The sequence below is a fragment of the Mustelus asterias genome, chromosome 18, assembly GCF_964213995.1.
Source record: "Mustelus asterias chromosome 18, sMusAst1.hap1.1, whole genome shotgun sequence".
NCBI lineage: Eukaryota > Metazoa > Chordata > Chondrichthyes > Carcharhiniformes > Triakidae > Mustelus > Mustelus asterias.
The window spans coordinates 84,783,089-84,802,511 of NC_135818.1; the positions used below are offsets into that span (position 1 = coordinate 84,783,089).

The following is a 19,423-nucleotide window of genomic DNA, read 5'->3' on the forward strand; positions in this document are numbered from 1 at the left end:
TTCCCTCTCGAGGATTCTGCTGATCCTAGGGCAGCCATCTTTTTGCAGCCTTTTTAGTTTTCAAGAATTCAAGTATTGACGGGAAGTTCATGACATACTGGAAATGACACTTTTAAAATAGTGATCAGAATTGTGTGAGCTCACCAAGTTTCAATACAAGTTTTGCATAGCTGCTCTGCTTTGCAACTCTATTCTTCTAGAAATCAGTCCGAATGCTTGGTTTGTTTTTTTTTAAATTGGCCTTATTAACCTTGCCCATTACTTTCAGTGATTTGTGTATCTATACTTTACCTCATTACCGTATTTAGGATAGACTTGCATTCCAACCATTATCTTGCAATTGTGTCTTTCTCTATATATGCCGTGTTTGTGAAACCTACCTCTCCACTCACCTGATGAAGGAGCTGCGCTCTGAAAGCTTGTGATTCCAAATAAACCTGTTGGACTTTAACCTGGTGTTGTGAGACTTCTTACTGAGCCCACCCCAGTCCAACGCCGGCATCTCCACATCATGCCTATTTAGGATGTTATTTTCCAAGTCATGTGATCTCCTCATCTTCCTTCCCAAAATGTAAATGGTTTCTACATTATAATTTGTTTGTCAATTATGTTGCCATTCTGCCAATTTATTAATGCTTCCTTGTATTTTGTACTAGTCCTCCTTAGCATTGACTAAGACCCCTAATTTGGTCATACACAATTTTAGAAATTATATTCTTGATTCCAAAGCCTCAATTGTGAATATAAATTGTAATCAGGGCATGGGGGAGGATTTCAGCAAGAGACGATTGTGGAGCTGAGGCGATGCAGAGACAGGTGATGAATGCCACAGGGGGGCAAGTAGGTGGTCCTGATGATGGAAGATATGGTGTCGGAAGCTTAGGTCAGGGCCAACCAGGTCAACAAATGCTCTGGTTTAGCTTCAAGGAATGCCCTTTGCTTCTGCAACACCAGAGTCGCGGCAAAGCTTATTAATTCCCCATTAATATTTAAAAACTAAAAATGTTTAGGTACTCACATGAAGTGTTCAGGGTATTCACTCAGCGCCATGTCGATAATATTGACAGCATCGTGATAGTGCTTCTGGGCTGATAGCAACAATGCCAGTAGGTGCAGAGAGTTCACGTCGTCTCCCTGCAGTTGCAGAGCTTGCCGGACATAACCCAGCGCTTCTGGGATCTGGAAGCAATAAATCGACATCACTCACGGTGAATATGGCAACAAACCACAATGAAATCCCCCGGAAGCATTACACTCATTTCACTGCTGCTATCGGTCTCTCGGCATCATTGGCAAACACTGAATCCCTCACTCCTTGTGCTCAGCGAAGTAATTTAAAAAGGGGTCACCTCACATGAGTTTGTGGAAACAGGTCAGATAGAAAAAGAGACCAATGATATTCGGTGAGCTTTTCAATGTCATCGATATGTCTCGCCCAAATTTATACTGGAAAATAATATGAATGAGAGATACTCCTTAATGTTTCAGTAAAATACATGCCCAGCCGATAGCCTGAATTCCCGCCATCATTTGGCTCATGATTTCTCTTTAATCAAAGGCATGACCCCGACTGCTTCACTGGAGTCTCCCGGAGACCTTCCCTATTGGTGTGACTGAGTACCAGAAAGGTCAGGAACAAGAGACTCTGATTGTTACAGGTTCTGGTTCCAAATTGCCCTGAAAAGCTGTTGCTAATTAAGAGATAACGAGGTTGGCGATGGTAGTATTATGGTTACGTTTCTGGACTAGAGATCCAGCGTCCTAACCTAATAACAGGAAACAAGGTACCTCAACCACTGAGGAACCTAAAACCAATAAATCAGGATTTTAAAAGATATTATCATTAATGATGACCACGTGAATATCAATTTGTTGGAAAAAGCCATTGGGTTCACTAATGTTCTTCAGGGAATGAAATTTACAGTCCTTACCCAGCCTGGCCTACACGTGACTTCAGATACACAACAATGTGGTTGATTCTTAACTGTCCTCAGAAATGACTTAGCAAGCTACGCAGCTGTACAAAATGATGATGACAGAGTGTAATGAATGTGGGAGTATCCTGACGACATTGACTTCAAGAAGGTGGTTCACAATCCTTCTCAAGGACAATTAGGACACACATATCCTATGGATGAATTTTTAAAAAGATCATGAGAAGCATTCCCTGTGTGGGAAACTGAAGTACATGCCCCTTTAAATTCTTTGCACGGCTTAAACACATGCAGAAACTTAAAGGGGCCAATTGTTCATGGTCTGTGCCGGGACCTATGGGTTGCTGCATAGTTTACAGGGAGCTGTGATCATTAAGGTCTCCTTACTTGAGAAAGGATATACTGGCGCTGGAGGGGGTGCAGAGGAGATTCACTAGGTTGATTCCTGAGTTGAGAGGGTTGGCCTATGAGGAGAGACTGAGTAGACTGGGGCTATACTCATTGGAATTCAGAAGGATGAGGGGAGATCTTATAGAAACATATAAAATTATGAAGGGAATAGATAAGATAGAAGCAGGGAAGTTGTTTCCACTGGCAGGTGAAACTAGAACTAGGGGGTATGGCCTCAAAATAAGGGGAAGCAGATTTAGGACTGAGTTGAGGAGGAACCTCTTCACACAAAGGGTTGTGAATCTGTGGAATTCCCTGCTCAGTGAAGCAGTTGAGGCTACCTCATTGAATGTTTTTAAGGCAAGGATAGATAAATTTTTGAACAGTAAAGGAATTATGGGTTACGGTGAGGGGCGGGTAAGTGGAGCTGAGTCCACAAAAAGATCAGCCATGATCTTATTGAATGGCGGAGCAGGTTCGAGGGGCCAGATGGCCTACTCCTACTCCTAGTTCTTATTTGGGCTAGAATAGATGGGAGGTCAGACTGGGTGAGGAGAGCAGATTTCCATTGCTGCACGACACCAGTGAATCAGTGGGCTCTTTGCAACAATTTTGACAATGTTCATGGTAACAAATCAGCAGTCACTGATCTTTGGTAGCCCCTTGTCTCACCGATACACTCTACCTGGCACATTCCTTCAGTAATTTGTTCTCTAAACTGCAAAACAAAAGGTCTCAATTCACTGAACACGATAAACAAAGCAATGTGTAGTGTCAAGTACTGACCTGCCTTGATATGGCAAGCTGAAGAGCCAGATAGAAAGCAGCTTGGTGATCAGTGGGACATAACCCATGAGCTCTGCGGTGAGGAAGTGACAGAGAAGGCAACAATCAGTATAAAGGTTTGCTTTTGTCTGAAAAGTCAATTTAAAGATGAAATACTTGAGGTCAAAATCTTTTTCCTGCTAGCTTTTGCCAAAAAAAATGAATAGCAATGGGAGTAAGCCACGCTGTCCTTTGAGCCTGCTCCTCTATTCAGGAAGATCACAGCTGATCTGCAATCTCAATTCTATTTTCCTGCTTGATCCACATAATCACTTGATTCCCCAGGGAGTTCAAAAATATAGCAATCTCAGCCTTGAATATACTGGACTATGATTCCAGAAGCCCTGAGTTGAGAATGACAAAGATTCAAAATCTTCTAATGAAAGGAATTCCTCCTGATCTCAGTCCTAAGTGTCAGACCCCTTATCTGGTATCGATACTCCCTTGTTGGGGAATTGTTAGCAGGGGGAAGAGGCCTCATCATCTAGCTGGTCAAGCCTTCTCAGAACATTGAGCATCTCCCATTCTTCGAAACTCTAGAGGTATAGGTGCATTCTACTCAATCTCTCTCCATGGAGTAACCACCTAGTCCTTTGTTGCACCTTCTCTAAGGCAAGTGTATGCTTCCTAGATAGAGAGATCAACACTCTCCAAAGTCCACTATGATTATAGCAAAATATATTCAATCTTAGCAAGCGTTAACTCCTTTATTCAAAAAGGAGACAGACAGAAAGCAGGAACCTACTGGACAGTTAGCGTAGCACCTGTCACAGGGAAAATGTTAGAAAGCTTATTATTAAAGATGTTATAGCAGAGTAAGTAGATAAATTCAGTAACACGTGCTGTGGATAAAGGGGAACTGGTGGGTGTACTGTACTTGGATTTCCAGAAGGCATTTGTTAAGGTACCACATCAAAGGCTATTATGGAAGCTAAAAGCTCATGGTATAGGAGGTAACATATTGGCATGGATAGAAGATTAGCTAGCTAAGAGGAAACAGCGATTAGGCATAAATGAGTCATTTTCTGATGGCAAAATTTAAGGAGTGATCGGCCACAGGGATCAATGCTGGGGCCTCAACATTTTACGATTTATAAAGTAAAGTTTATTTATTAGTTTCATGTGCATTAACACTGCAATGAAGTGAAAATCTGTGAAATACTGTGATTTATATAAATGACTTGGGTGAAAGGACCAAAAGTATGGTTGCTAAATTTGCTGATGAAAATAAGTTGTGAAGAGAAAACAAGGAGGCTAAAAAGAGATACATATATGTAGGTTCAGTAAGTGAACAAAGATCGGGCAAATTGAGTATCATGAAATTATGCATTTTGGCAGGAAGAGTAAAAAAGAAGCAGATTATCTAAATTGTGAGAAATTTCAAAGCTTTGAGATGTAGAGGAATCTGAGCGTTCAAGAGCATGAATTGCAAACGTTTAGTATGCAGAGACAGGAAGTAATTAGGAAAGCTAAAAGAATGTTATAGTTTATTGCGAGGGGAATTTAATAAAGTAGAGAGGTTATGCCTCAGTTAGTTATACAGGGCATTGGGGAGGCCACATCCGGAGTACCGTGTACAGTCCTGGTCTCCTTCTTTAAGGATGTCAATACATTGGAAGCAGTTCTGAGAAGGTTTACTCGATTAATACCTGGAATGGGTGAGTGAGAGTTTGGATCTACTGGAGTTCAGAAGAGTAAGGAGCAACCTGATTGAAACATACAAGGTCCCGAGGGATCTCGACAGGGTTGGTACGTGACCTCAGACTTTTGTATATTTTTCCCAATGGAAGAAGGTGGAAGAGAGTATGTCCGGTTTGCGCTGGCTGCTTTACCGAGGCAGCGGGAAGTATAGATGGAGTCAGTGGATGGGAGGCTGGTTTACATGATGGACTGGGCTAGGAAAGGAAAGGATGTTTCCTCATGTGGGAGAACCTAGAGCTGGGGTCACTGTTTAAAAATAAGGGGTCATTTCAGACAGAGATGAGGAGAATTTTTTCTCTGAAAGGGTAGTGAGATTTTGGAACTCTCTCCCTCAAAAGGCAGTGGAAGCAGAGTCTTTGAATATTTTTAAGACAGAGTTTGATAGATTCTTGATAAGCAAGGGGTAAAAGTTTATCCGAGCTTGACGGGAATGTGGGGTTGAGTTTACAATCAGGTCGGCCAAGATCTTATTGAATGGCAGAGCAGGCTTGAGGGGCCGAGTGGCCTACTCCTGCTCCTAATTTGTATGGTTGTATATAAAGGACTGACATTTATTTTCACCACTCTCTTCCCTTTTGCACACTTGTCGAAGCTCTTACAATCTGCCTTTACATTTCTTGCTAATTTACTCTCATTCCATTTTCACCCTCCATCTATATTATGTCCATCCTTTCTCAAACATTCCTCAGGCTCACTAATCCTTTAATCTAATATTCCTTGAACTTCTTTCGTTAGCCACAGATGGATCACTTTTCCAGTTAGTTAATTTGTCAATGGAAACCTTTTGAGAATTGAAATATTTATTTAATTACTAAGCACCATACATTTCATCTAATTTCCCAATCTACCTCAGTCAAGTTGCACCTCACGTATACATAAATGGCTTTATTGAATGCTTTACTAGCCCAATCCATCATGCAAACCAGCCTCCCATCCACTGACTCCGTCTACACTTCCCGCTGCCTCGGAAAAGCAGCCAGCATTATCAAGGACTCCACACGACCCGGACATACTCTCTTCCACCTTAGATTGTCCTGGCATCACCAGGAAAAATATACAAAAGTCTGAGATCACGTACCAACCGACTCAAGAATGGCTTCTTTCCTACTGCCATCAGACTTTTGAGTGGGACCTACCTTATATTAAGTTGATCTTTCTCTACACCCTAGCTATGACTGTAACACTACATTCTGCACCCTCCCCTTTCCTTCTCTATGTACAGTATGCTTTGTCTGTATAGTACATAAGAGACAATACTTTTCACTGTATACTAATACATGTGACAATAATAAATCAAATCAAATCAAATCACTGGGGAGGTGATGGCCTAATGGTATTATTGCTAGACTATTAATCCAAAAATTCAGCTAATGTTCTGAGGACCAGGTTCAAATCCCACCATGGCAGCTGGTGGAATTTGAATTCAATAAAAAAAGAATCTGGAATTAAGAATCCATTGATGACCATGTAACCATTGTCGATTGTCGGAAAAACCCATCTGGTTCACTAATGTCCTTTAGGGAAGGAAATCTGCCGTCCTTACCTGGCCTGGCCTACATGTGACTCCAGAGCCACAGCAATGTGGTTAACTCTTAACTGCCTTCCAAGGGCAACTAGGGGTGGGCAATAAATGCTGGCCAGCCAGCAACACCCATGTCCCATGAATGAATTTTTTTTAAAAATCAAAAATATCCCCCGTCGTTAGGGTGGAGGAAAGTCTGTAAGCCGTATGCTGTGGTTTTCTGGAGGTGCCACAAATAGTTAAGGGAAGTTCTGATGCATCTTTGCTCTGCAGCTGGCTGTACATCAAAGAGGATTTGCTCCATTTCCTCACTGCTCACGTCCCTCCCATGGTGAGTACAAGAAGACCTGAAGAAAGAACATCATTTCCACTCCTGTGCTTCCATGCTTGGTGATGCTCTTTTTGCCACACCTACTATCAGACACCTGCACAAATATATGCTCCCATTAATCCTAAAAATAGCTCTCATATTGCCAGTGAGTTGCTCGGGCGCACTTTGTAGTCGGAAATGGTGCTTGTTCACCACTGGAGAGCTCAGAGAAAAGCTGTGTGTCAGTGAAGCCTGCAAGTAAAATATCACATCCATTTCCGTTGTCATGGCAACGGTAAGAACTTATCTTTTACCTTTTCTGACAACGTGGCTCATTTACTTTGGGTTTTTAAACGCACACACACCTCTGAAATGCTCGGAGGGCTTTTTTCTGCAGGTCCTCTTGCATTCCCCTCAACGTTGCTTTAAAAAGAAAAATCAATAGGTTATTCATAAAATGAGCACAGACCAGGAATTGATGGGCGAAATCTAAAGAGAAAATGCTGGAAATACTCAGTGGGTCAGGCAGCAACATGTTCTGAGGAAAGGTCACTGACCTGAAATGTTAACAGTTTCTCGCTATACAGATGCTGCCAGACGTGCCGAGCATTTCCCAGGTTTTCTGTTTTTATTGCAGTGTTTCGACATCCACAGTATTTTGCTTTTGTATTTGCTGAATGAAAGATTTATCAGGTGAACAGTTGAGTGATAAGGCTGGGATGTCAAAGAGACCTCGGGGATCTCAGTGTGCCAACTCAGGAAATTTTTACCATGCTTGCATTGATTGGGTGGGCGGTGGGGAGGTGAAGGGGTTGGGAGGAGAAAGTCTGTGCTTTGATAATCCTCTTAGATTGTCCTGGCATCACCAGGAATGAAAGTTTACGTTCCTGGACACTGCTGTGAGAAATCTTTGAGAAAATCAGAGGGGTGTAAAAAATAAAGTTAAGTTTATTTATCAGTCACAAGTAGGCTTACATTAACAATGCAATGAAGTTACTGTGAAAATCCCCTAATCGCCACACTCCAGCGCCTGTTCGGGTACACTGAGGGAGAATTTAGCATGGCCAATGCACCAAACCAGCACGTCTTTTGGACTGTGGGAGGAAAGGGCGGCACGGTAGCACAGTGGTTAGCACTGTTGCTTCACAGCTCCAGGGTCCCGGGTTCGATTCCCGGCTCGGGTCACTGTCTGTGTGGAGTTTGCACATTCTCCTCGTGTTTGCGTGGGTTTCCTCCGGGTGCTCCGGTTTCCTCCCACAGTCCAAAGATGTGCGGGTTAGGTTGATTGGCCAGGTTAAAATTGCCCCTGAGATGCGTAGGTTAGCGGGTAAATATGTGGGGGTAGGGCCTGGGTGGGATTGTGGTCGGTGCAGACTCGATGGGCCGAATGGCCTCCTTCTGCACTGTAGGGTTTCTATGATTTCTATGAAACCCATGCAGATACGGGGAGAACATGCAGACTCTGCGCAGACAGTGACCCGAGCCAGAAATCGAACCGAGGTCCCTGGCGCTGTGAGGCAGCATCTATTACCACTGTGCCACACCATGATGGAAATATTGGAGATAAGGGCGAGAAGGCCTTGTGACTGACAGTCAAGAATAATTCAACTGAGTAATGCACAGACTGTTCACTTTCCGATTGATGTGGGAAGGCTGCAAGCCACAAAGATACTGTGCCGGTTGACTGAGGAGCAGTTTTAGGTTGCAGATCATGTGATGAAACCTCTAGCAAAACGTCCAACCTGAGCTGGCAACCCCTACCTGTGACTGCAAGATGTAGACCGTGGACTGCAAGGAGGAGGTAAAGCCTCCAGGGTGTGGAGGTGATGGGGTGGGAAGTGCAAGATTCAGACCTTGCCGGGTTTAGCATGGATATAACATATGGAAAGGCAGGATCTGTGTCTGAGAGACTAAAGAGACGGAGGAGGGCAAGACCGATGTCTACTGGAACAGGTGAATGAGATGTCAAGCCTGACACTAATAGTGAAACCTCGTGGGCTTGGTGAACTCGAGACACATCACATGAATGGAATGTATATAAATATCCACAAAACGTATGAACAATATGCAGCCATGTGTAGCCTGAATTTTTTTTGAGTAACTCGGGCCTCAAGCTTTTCTTCAATTGTAAATTCCACAATAGTTAGAGTGAAGAAGCTGGGGCTGAGAGGAGATTTGATAGAAGCATTTAAAAACAAGGGTTTAGGGTAAATAAAAACAAACTGTTTCCAGTTGGTTGCTAACCAAAGGGCACGGATATAAGGCGATTGGCAAAAGAACCAGAGACAACCTGAGGGGGAAAAATAATTCATCCAGTAGTTAGGATTTGGACCTACTGCCTGATACTGATTCATAGGAACAGGAGATTTACAAAGATTCTTCTTGGGGCATGTTCTGTCATTCAACATGATTACGGCTGATTTGTGGCCTAACTCCATATGCTCACCTTTGCCCCAGGGCCCTTAATACCTTAACAGATACCTATCAATCTCAGATTTAAAATTAATAACTGATCGAGCATCAACTGCCTTTTGTGAGAGACAGTTCTAAACTTCTACCACCCTTTGTATGGAGAGGAGTTTCCTGAAAGCTATGTCCTCTAGTCCTCGATTCCCCAAACAAGGAAAATTGTCATCTACCTGACATTCTCCTTAATGTCTAGAAAACTTCAATTAAATCACCCCATAATGTTCTAAATTCCAGGGAACGTGACTAATTTGTGTATTCGATCCCTGGAATTTAACCCGTAGAATCTGGATATCATTCTGGTAAATATACGCTGCACTTTCTTCAAGACCACTGTTACCTTTGTACAGTGTGGTGCCCAGCACTGAACTACAGTACTCCAGGTATGGTCTAATCAGGGCTTTGTAAAGCTGGACATCACTTCCAATCTCTTGATATTCTGGTCCTCTAGATTGAAATGCCAGCATTCCATTAGCCTTTTTGATTATTGTTTGTATCTCTTCATGACATTTAAATGATCTATGTACATGGACCCAGAAATCCCTTTGGAGTTGCACTGCTTCGAGCTTTTCATCATTTAGGAAATACTCTGTTTTATCCTTTTTAGGTCCAAAGTGGATGACCTCACACTCATGAATATCGAAATCCATTGTTCACAGTTTTTCTCATTCATTTAATCTATTAATATCTCTGTTATGCTCCCTTTTACATTAGTCACAATCCTGACCATCTTTGTGTCATCAGCAGACTTGCAAGTGCAGCTCTCTATCCTGCCATCTAAGTTGTGAATGAATATAGTGAGGCCCCAAAATTCAATGGTAGCCTTTAAAAGGCAATTGAATAATTTCTTAAAGGAGAAAAATAATGCAGTGACATGGCAAAAGAATGAGGGAGTGGGACTAACTGGATTCCTCTTTGAAAGAGCTGTCGATGGGCCAAATAGCTCTGTCTGCACAGTACTATTCTAGGATACTCTGTGGACACAATTGAGATATCATTTTAAAAGTTGAATGTTGTTGGTCCATTAAACATGAAAGAAGGCACTTCAACCCTTTCCTTATATCCCAAGTTGGTTTGATATATGGGTATGGTGAAAGCTGGGACGTAAATGATAAATTAAGAATCCAAGGTGAAGGGTTAAAACCCACAGAGTAGGGCACCACCAAGTCAATAAAATGGAGGATTGCTGACACCAAGTTTGGATGTTGAATGGCTATAGGTTGTAGGAAAAGCAGAGGGAAAGAATGAGTTAGAGTTGCAATTTCATCACAATGAGAATACAAGGTGGGGAATCGCATGACACTGTTACACCATGCTGCCAGGTTTTGTGGCTTTCTACGGTGCTCTTACCATCTGTGGCCTGGAGACTGTAGGTCAAGCCGAGAGCTAAGAAGCCTTTGGCTCGAAACTCGGGCTCTTTCTCACTCATCTCGGTCACCATCTTGGCAAACTGCTCGCCCTCTCCCAGCTGAAACAAAAATAAAGACAAGATTATGTTTAAAAAATCTCCGATTCCAATTTCTCAGATCCATTCTTACCCGCCCTGAATTGATTTATCATTGTCACATGTATTAGTATACAGTGAAAAGTATTGTTTCTTGCGTGCCGTTCATAGAGAAGGAAAGGAGAGAGTGCAGAATGTAGTGTTACAGTCATAGTTAGGATGTAGAGAAAGATCAACTTAATATAAGGTAGTTCCATTCAAAAGTCTGATGGCAGCAGGGAAGAAGCTGTTCTTCGAGTCGGTTGGTACGTGACCTCAGACTTTTGTATCTTTTTCCCAATGGAAGAAGGTGGAAGAGAGAATGTCTGGGTGCGTGGGGTCCTTAATTATACTAGCTGCTTTTCTGAGGCAGCAGGAAACGTAGAGTGTCAATGGTTGGGAGGCTGGTTTGAGTGATGGACTGGGCTTCATTCACGACCCTTTGTAGTTTCTGTCGGTCTTGGACAGAGCAGGAGCCATACCAAGCTGTGATACAACCAGAAAGATTGCTTTCTATGGTGCATCTGTAGAAGTTGGAGAGAGTCATAGTGGACATGCCAAATTTCCTTAGTCCTCTGACAAAGTAGAGGCGTTGGTGGGCTTTCTTAACTATAGTGTCGGCATGGAGGGACCAGGACAGGTTGTTGGTGATCTGGACACCTAAAAACTTGAAGTTCTCGATCATTTCTACTTCATCCCCATTGATGTAGACAGGGGAATGTCCTCAACTATGCTTCCTGAAGTCGATGACAATCTCCTTCATTTTGTTGACATTGAGGGAGAGATTATTGTCATCGCATCAGTTCACCAGATTCTTTATCTCTTTCCTGTACTCCGTCTTTTCGTTGTTTGAGATCCGACCCACTACGGTGGTGTCATCAGCAAACTTGAAAATCGAGTCGGATGGGAATTTGGCCACACAGTCATAGGTGTGTAACTTTCGCCAAGTTAGTTATTCTTACTCTGGATTATTCCTTGCCCCATTCCATAGCCAACTTAAACCTTATGGTACAATGATCACTGTCTCCAAAATGTTCTCTGATTGACACTTGATCCTCTTGGCCCACCTCATTCCCAAGAACCAGGGGCAGCGGTGCCTCCTTTCCCAATGGATTGGAGACATATTGCTGCAGAAAATCTTCCTGAACATGCTCTTGGAACCTTTGCCCCTCTCTGCCCTTTACACTATTGCTATCCCAGTCTACATTTGGATAATTAAAGCCCCATTGTAACTACTCTATAATTCTTGCACCACTTTGCAAATTCCTTACAAATTTATTTCTCTACATTAAGATTTCCAAATGACAATTCAGTACCCTATGGGTATAAAATTCAATACTAATCTCTTCACTGAGCTGGCCACCTGGTCAATATTAGGTGCTGCAATTTCGCTTCATACCCACTCCATGTCAGTATGAGGCAATGCTGCACTGTTTGAGATGCTGTCTTTCAGATGAGACATTTGACAGAGCCTCTGTCTTCTCTCTGAGGTAAATGCAAAATATTCCATGGTAATATGTCAAACTAGAGCAAGAGAATTTTCCCTGGTGCCCTGGTCAATACTGAGTCTTCAACCAACATCATTAAAATAGATTATCCATTCTTAATCACATTGCTGTTTGTGGGACATTGCAATGTTAGTAATTGCATGAAGCACTTCAGGAGTATTAATAATTACAACAAAGAATACTAATTTTAAAACAAATTGCATTCACATAGCTCCTCTCAAGACATCAGGATGTCCCAAAGAACTTTAAAGATAATGGAGTACTTTTTAAGCATAATCATTGTCGCAAGATGGCAAAGACTGCAGCCAATTTGCATAGTGAGAGGTCCCACACACAGTAAGTAAAGTTCCTATCGCGCTGAAATCTTTGGGGTGAAACTTGTAGAACGGTCACATTGACTCGAAACATTAGCTCTGTCTCTCTCTCCACCGACACAGCCAAGCCTGCTGAGTTTATCCAGCAGCTTCTGTTTTTAGTTAAAACTTTCAGCATTTACAGTATTTTGCTTTCATTTGAACCCAGTGATTCAGTGATGCTACCGCTGTGACATAGCAAATTCAAAATATCTCCTGGGGTTCCTGGAGGTGGAGTAATGTTCGAAGGAAAATTTTTCAGTCTCAATATTTCTCGGGGATGATCTCTTAAGATTCTAAAATTTGAAACACAGGAGCCAGGATTTTACACCCCCCCACCGTGGCGTGTTTCCCGGCTGCAGAGGCGGTTCATCATTGGCCGCTGGTGTGATCTTCCAGCTCCGCTGAGGTTCATGGTGTTTTATGTGGCTTGCCTGCCCCGCTTCAGGGGATTACCTTCGGTGGGACAGGAAGATCTCACTAGCGGGAAGGGCCACAAAACCCCACGCATGAACACAAAAGATAGACAGATCATGCATCCCGTCAAGCTTGCTCCGATGTTCAACATGGTCGTGGTGGATCTTGGGCTTCAACTCCATTTGCCTCCCCAAATCCCTTGAATTCCCCGGGAGACCACAAACCTGCCTATCCCAGCCTTTAATGTATTCAATGATAGAGTGTCCACAATTCTCTGAGGCAGAGAATCCCAAAGGTTTACAAACTTCTGAGTGAAACAGTTTCTCTTCATCTCATTCTTAAATAATCAGCTCTTTAGCTGAGACCACAACCCTGTGTTTCAGGGAAGCTAATCTAATAAGAACATAAGAACTAAGAGCAGGAGTAGGCCATCTGGCCCCTCGAGCGTGCTCCGCCATTGAATAAGATCATGGCTGATCTTTTTGTGGACTCAGCTCCACTTACCCGCCCGCTCACCCTTAATTCCTTTACTGTTCAAAAATTTATCTATCCTTGCCTCAAAACATTCAATGATGTAGCCTCAACTGCTTCACTGGGCAGGGAATTTCACAGATTCACAACCCATTGTGTGAAGAAGTTCCTCCTCAACTCAGTCCTAAATCTGCTTCCCCTTATTTTGAGGCTATGCCCCCTAGTTCTAATTTCACCCACCAGTGGAAACAACTTCCCTGCTTCTATCTTATCTATTCCCTTCATAATCTTATATCATAGAAATCATAGAAACCCTACAGTGCAGAAAGAGGCCATTCGGCCCATCGAGTCTGCACTGACCACAATCCCACCCAGGCCCTACCCGCATATCCCTACACATTTACCCGCTAATCCCTCTAACCTACGCATCTCAGGACATAAGAACATAAGAACATAAGAAATAGGAGCAGGAGTAGGCCATCTAGCCCCTCGAGCCTGCCCCGCCATTCAATAAGATCATGGCTGATCTGACGTGGATCAGTACCACTTACCCGCCTGATCCCCATAACCTTTAATTCCCTTACCGATCAGGAATCCATCCATCCGCGCTTTAAACATATTCAGCGAGGTAGCCTCCACCACCTCAGTGGGCAGAGAATTCCAGAGATTCACCACCCTCTGGGAGAAGAAGTTCCTCCTCAACTCTGTCTTAAACCGACCCCCCTTTATTTTGAGGCTGTGTCCTCTAGTTTTAACTTCCTTACTAAGTGGAAAGAATCTCTCCGCCTCCACCCTATCCAGCCCCCGCATTATCTTATAAGTCTCCATAAGATCCCCCTCATCCTTCTAAACTCCAACGAGTACAAACCCAATCTCCTCAGCCTCTCCTCATAATCCAAACCCCTCATCTCCGGTATCAACCTGGTGAACCTTCTCTGCACTCCCTCCAATGCCAATATATCCTTCCTCATATAAGGGGACCAATACTGCACACAGTATTCCAGCTGCGGCCTCACCAATGCCCTGTACAGGTGCATCAAGACATCCCTGCTTTTATATTCTATCCCCCTCGCGATATAGGCCAACATCCCATTTGCCTTCTTGATCACCTGTTGTACCTGCAGACTGGGCTTTTGCGTCTCATGCACAAGGACCCCCAGGTCCCTTTGCACGGTAGCATGTTTTAATTTGTTTCCATTGAGATAGTAATCCCATTTGTTATTATTTCCTCCAAAGTGTATAACCTCGCATTTCTCAACGTTATACTCCATTTGCCATATCCTCGCCCACTCACTCAGCCTGTCCAAATCTCTCTGCAGATCTTCTCCGTCCTCCACACGATTCACTTTTCCACTTATCTTTGTGTCGTCTGCAAACTTCGTTACCCTACACTCCGTCCCCTCCTCCAGATCATCTATATAAATGGTAAATAGTTGCGGCCCGAGTACCGATCCCTGCGGCACGCCACTAGTTACCTTCCTCCAACCGGAAAAACACCCATTTATTCCGACTCTTTGCTTCCTGTCGGATAGCCAGTCCCCAATCCACTTTAACACACTACCCCCAACTCCGTGTGCCCTAATCTTCTTCAGTAGCCTTTTATGGGGCACCTTATCAAACGCCTTTTGGAAATCCAAAAACACCGCATCCACCGGTTCTCCTCCATCAACCGCCCTAGTCACATCTTCATAAAAATCCAACATGTTCGTCAAGCACGACTTTCCCCTCATGAATCCATGCTGCGTCTGATTGATCGAACCATTTCTATCCAGATGCCCTGCTATCTCCTCTTTAATAATGGATTCCAGCATTTTCCCTACTACAGACGTTAAGCTGACCGGCCTATAGTTACCCGCCTTTTGTCTCCTTCCTTTTTTAAACAGCGGCGTAACATTAGCCGTTTTCCAATCAACCGGCACTACCCCAGAATGCAACGAGTTTTGATAAATAATCACTAACGCATCCACTATTACCTCTGACATTTCTTTCAATACCCTGGGATGCATTCCATCCGGACCCGGGGACTTATCCACCTTCAGTCCCATTAGTCTACCCAGCACTGCCTCTCTGGTAACATTAATTGTATTAAGTATTTCTCCTGCTGCCAACCCTCTATCGTTAATATTTGGCAAACTATTTGTGTCCTCCACCGTGAAGACCGACACAAAAAAACTTATTTAAAGACTCAGCCATATCCTCATTTCCCACTATTAACTCCCCCCTCTCGTCCTCCAAGGGTCCAACATTCACTCTAGCCACTCTATTCCTTTTTATATATTTATAAAAACTTTTACTATCATTTTTTATATTAATTGCTAGCCTAGCTTCATAGTCTATCCTTCCTTTCTTTATCGCTTTCTTAGTCTCTCTTTGTTGTTTCTTAAATTTTTCCCAATCACTTGTTTCTCCACTATTTTTGGCCACTCTGTACGCAGCTGTTTTTATTTTAATACTCTCCTTTATTTCCTTCGTTATCCACGGCTGGTTCTCCCTTTTCTTACAATCCTTGTTTTTTGCTGGAATATATTTTTGCTGAGAACTGAAAAGGATCTCCTTAAAAATCCTCCACTGTTCCTCAGCTATCCTACCTGCCAGCCTGCTCTCCCAGTCTACCTTAGCCAATTCATCCCTCATCCTATCATATTTCCCTCTGTTCAAACAGAGGACACTGGTTTGGGACCAAACTTTCTCCTCTTCCATCTGAATCAGAAATTCGACCATATTGAGGACACTAAGGGGCAACTTTTAGCATGGCCAATCAACCTAACCCGCACATCTTTGGACTGTGGGAGGAAACCAGAGCATCCAGAGGAAACCCACGGAGACACAGGGAGAATGTGCAAACTCCACACAGACAGTGACCCAAGCTGGGAATCAAACCCAGGTCCCTGGAGCTGTGAAGCAGCAGTGCTAACCACTGTTCTACCGTGCCGCCCATGTTATATGTTTCTATAAGATCTCCCCTCATTCTTCTGAATTCCAATGAGAATAGCCCCAGTCTACTCAGTCTCTCCTCATAAGCCAACCCTCTCAACTCCGGAATCAACCTAGTGAATCTCCTCTGCATCCCCTCCAGTGCCAGTACATCCTTTCTCAAGTAAGGAGACCAAAACTGTACACAGTACTCCAGGTGTGGCCTCACCAGCACCTTATACAGCTGCAACATAATCTCGCTGTTTTTAAACTCCATCCCTCTAGCAATGAAGGACAAAATTCCATTTGCCTTCTTAATTACCTGCTGCACCTGCAAACCAACTCCTTGAGATTCCTGCACAAGGACACCCAGGTCCCTTTGCACAGCAGCATGTTGCAATTTTTTACCATTTAAATAATAGTCCATTTTGCTGTTATTCCTACCAAAATGGATGACCTCACATTTACCAACATTGTACTCCATCTGCCAGACCCTCGCCCACTCTCTTAGATTATCTATATCCCTTTGCAGACTTTCAGCATCCTCTGCACACTTTGCTCTTCCACCCCTCTTAGTGTCATCTGCGAATTTTGACACACTACACTTGGTCCCCAACTCCAAATCATCTATGTAAATCGTAAACAGTTGCGGTCCCAACACTGATCCCTGAGGCACACCACTAGTCACTGATCGCCAACCAGAAAAACACCCATTTACCCCCACTCTTTGCTTTCTGTTAATCAATCCTCTATCCATGCTAATACATTACCCGTAACACCGTGCACCTTTATCTTATGTAGCAGTCTTTGGTGCGGCACCATGTCAAATGCCTTCTGGAAATCCAGATGTGGAAAACCACATCCACAGGTTCCCCATTGTCCACTGCACATGTAATGTTCTCAAAGAATTCCACCAAATTAGTCAAACGTGACCTGCCCTTCATGAACCCATGCTGCGTCTTACCAATGGGACAATTTATATCCAGATGTCTCGCTATTTCTTCCTTGATGATAGATTCAAGCATTTTCCCTACTACACAAGTTAAGCTAACCGGCCTATAGTTACCCACCTTTTGTCTACCTCCTTTTTTAAACAGTGGCGTCACATTTGCTGTTTTCCAATCTGCGGGAACCACCCCAGAGTCCAGCGAATTTTGGTAAATTACCACTAGTGCATTTGCTATTTCTCCCGCCATCTCTTTTAGTACCCTGGGATGCATTCCATCAGGACCAGGAGACTTGTCTACCTTTAGCCCCATTAACTTGCCCAACACTACCTCTTTCATGATAATGATAGTTTCTAGGTTCTCACCTGCCATAGCCTTCCTGTCATCAATTTTTGGCATGTTATTTGTGTCTTCCACTGTGAAGACCGACACAAAATACCTGTTCAATGCCTCAGCCATTTTCTCAGCATCCCATCTTAGCATTAAAATCTCTCAGCATCCATCCTATCATGGCCCATCAAAGTTTATTTATAAAGTTTATTTATTAGTGTCACAAGTAGGCTTCCATTAACACTGCAATGAAGTTACTGTGAAAATCCCCTAGTCGCCACACTCCGGCGCCTGTTCGGGTACACTGAGGGAAAATTTAGCATGGCCAATGCACCTAACCAACACGTCTTTCGGACTGTGGGAGGAAACCGGAGCACCCGGAGGAAACCCACGCAGACATGGGGAGAACGTGCAAACTCCACACAGCCAATGACCCAAGCCGGGAATCAAATCCGGGTCCCTGGTGCTGTGAGGCAGCAGTGCTAACCATTGTGCCACCATGCCGCCTGTATGTTTCAATGAGATCGCTGTTCATTCTTCTAAACTCCCGAGGCCGTAGGCCTAATTTACTCTTTCTCACTAGCCTTAGAAACGTAGGAGGCTATTCAGCTCCTCAAGCCTGTTCCACCATTTAATGCCATCGTGGCTGCCTTGACCCTAAATCACTAAATACCCTTGGCTAGCAAAAGTATCTCAATCTCAGAATTAAAATTAACTGAGTTAGCATCTATTGTTTTTTGTGGGGCAATTTTTCACACTTTCACAATGCTTTAGCTCAATTGATTTTTTAAGATTACGCCCCCCCCATTGGTGGATCTGTCCTTTTCTGGCCTAAAATGAATAACCTCACACTTAACGACGTAGGAATTCTTTTGCCACACTTTATCAATGTTGCTTTGTAAATTTACGCTCTTTTTACATTACTCACTGAGTCATCGATCCTGGTGCCAATGGCAAACTTATTATCCAAGTCATTTATAAATATAGTGAATAGTTGCGGTCCAGCATAGCTCCCATGTGACTCCACTAGATGGTTCCTTCCATTTTGAGTGTACATTCACTTTCCATACACTGTCTTCTACCACCAAACTAATCCCCTAACCGTTTTCCTTCAATTACATGAGCTTTAATTTTTGAAAACTGTTTCTTATATAGACCCTTATCAAATGTCGTCTGGAAGTCCTTATAAACTCAGTCCATGGACTTCCCCTGTCCAATACTTTCTTCCTCAAAAATTCAATTACATTTGTTGGACATGACATCCCTTTTCTGAATCTATGTTGACTCTCTCTGATCAGTGGGAATTATTGTAAGTGCTCTGTCACTGTCCTTAATTACATATCCCAATAACTTCCCCAGAAATTGGAGCGGCACAGGTGATTAACACCGCTGCCTCATAGCACCAGGGCACTGGGTTCGATTCCAGGCTTGGGTGACTGTGGGGAGTTTTCGCATTCTCCCCATGTCCGTGTGGCTTTCCTCTGGGTGCGCCGGTTTCCTCCCACAGGTGTGTGGGTCGAGTGATTGGCCATGCTCAATGTGCAGGGTTACGGGGATAGGGCAGGGGACTGGGCTTGGGTAGAGTGCTCTTTCGGAGGGTCGGTGCAGACCCGATGGGCCAAATAGACTCCTCCTGCACTGTATGGATTCTGTAGATTCTAAAGAAATGTTAGACCAACAGGTCCATAATCTCCTGGTTTTTCTCTGTCTCTTCTTTCTTAAAGAAAGGAATTACATGTGCAATTTTCTAATCGAAAGGAGCCGTTCCAGAATCAAGAGGAGCTTTGGAAGATTATGGCTATAGCACAAGCAATTTCCACACCTACAGCTTTTAAAATGATGGGGTGGAAAAC

The 19,423-nt window shown here is 43.5% G+C and overlaps 1 protein-coding gene across 6 annotated transcripts in view; it reads right to left on the reverse strand.

Moving 5' to 3' along the window:
- Positions 1-19,423, reverse strand: part of ttc7b (tetratricopeptide repeat domain 7B) — a 348,584-nt gene that overhangs the window by 191,701 nt on the left and 137,460 nt on the right. For all 6 annotated transcript variants that reach the window (XM_078234474.1, XM_078234471.1, XM_078234470.1 and 3 more), the window contains 4 exons: positions 10,499-10,616; positions 7,048-7,105; positions 3,111-3,183; positions 1,019-1,179 (listed from right to left, as the gene is read on the reverse strand). In XM_078234474.1, coding sequence (XP_078090600.1) covers positions 1,019-1,179; positions 3,111-3,183; positions 7,048-7,105; positions 10,499-10,616 — 410 coding nt within the window. The remainder of the gene's footprint in view (positions 1-1,018; positions 1,180-3,110; positions 3,184-7,047; positions 7,106-10,498; positions 10,617-19,423) is intronic.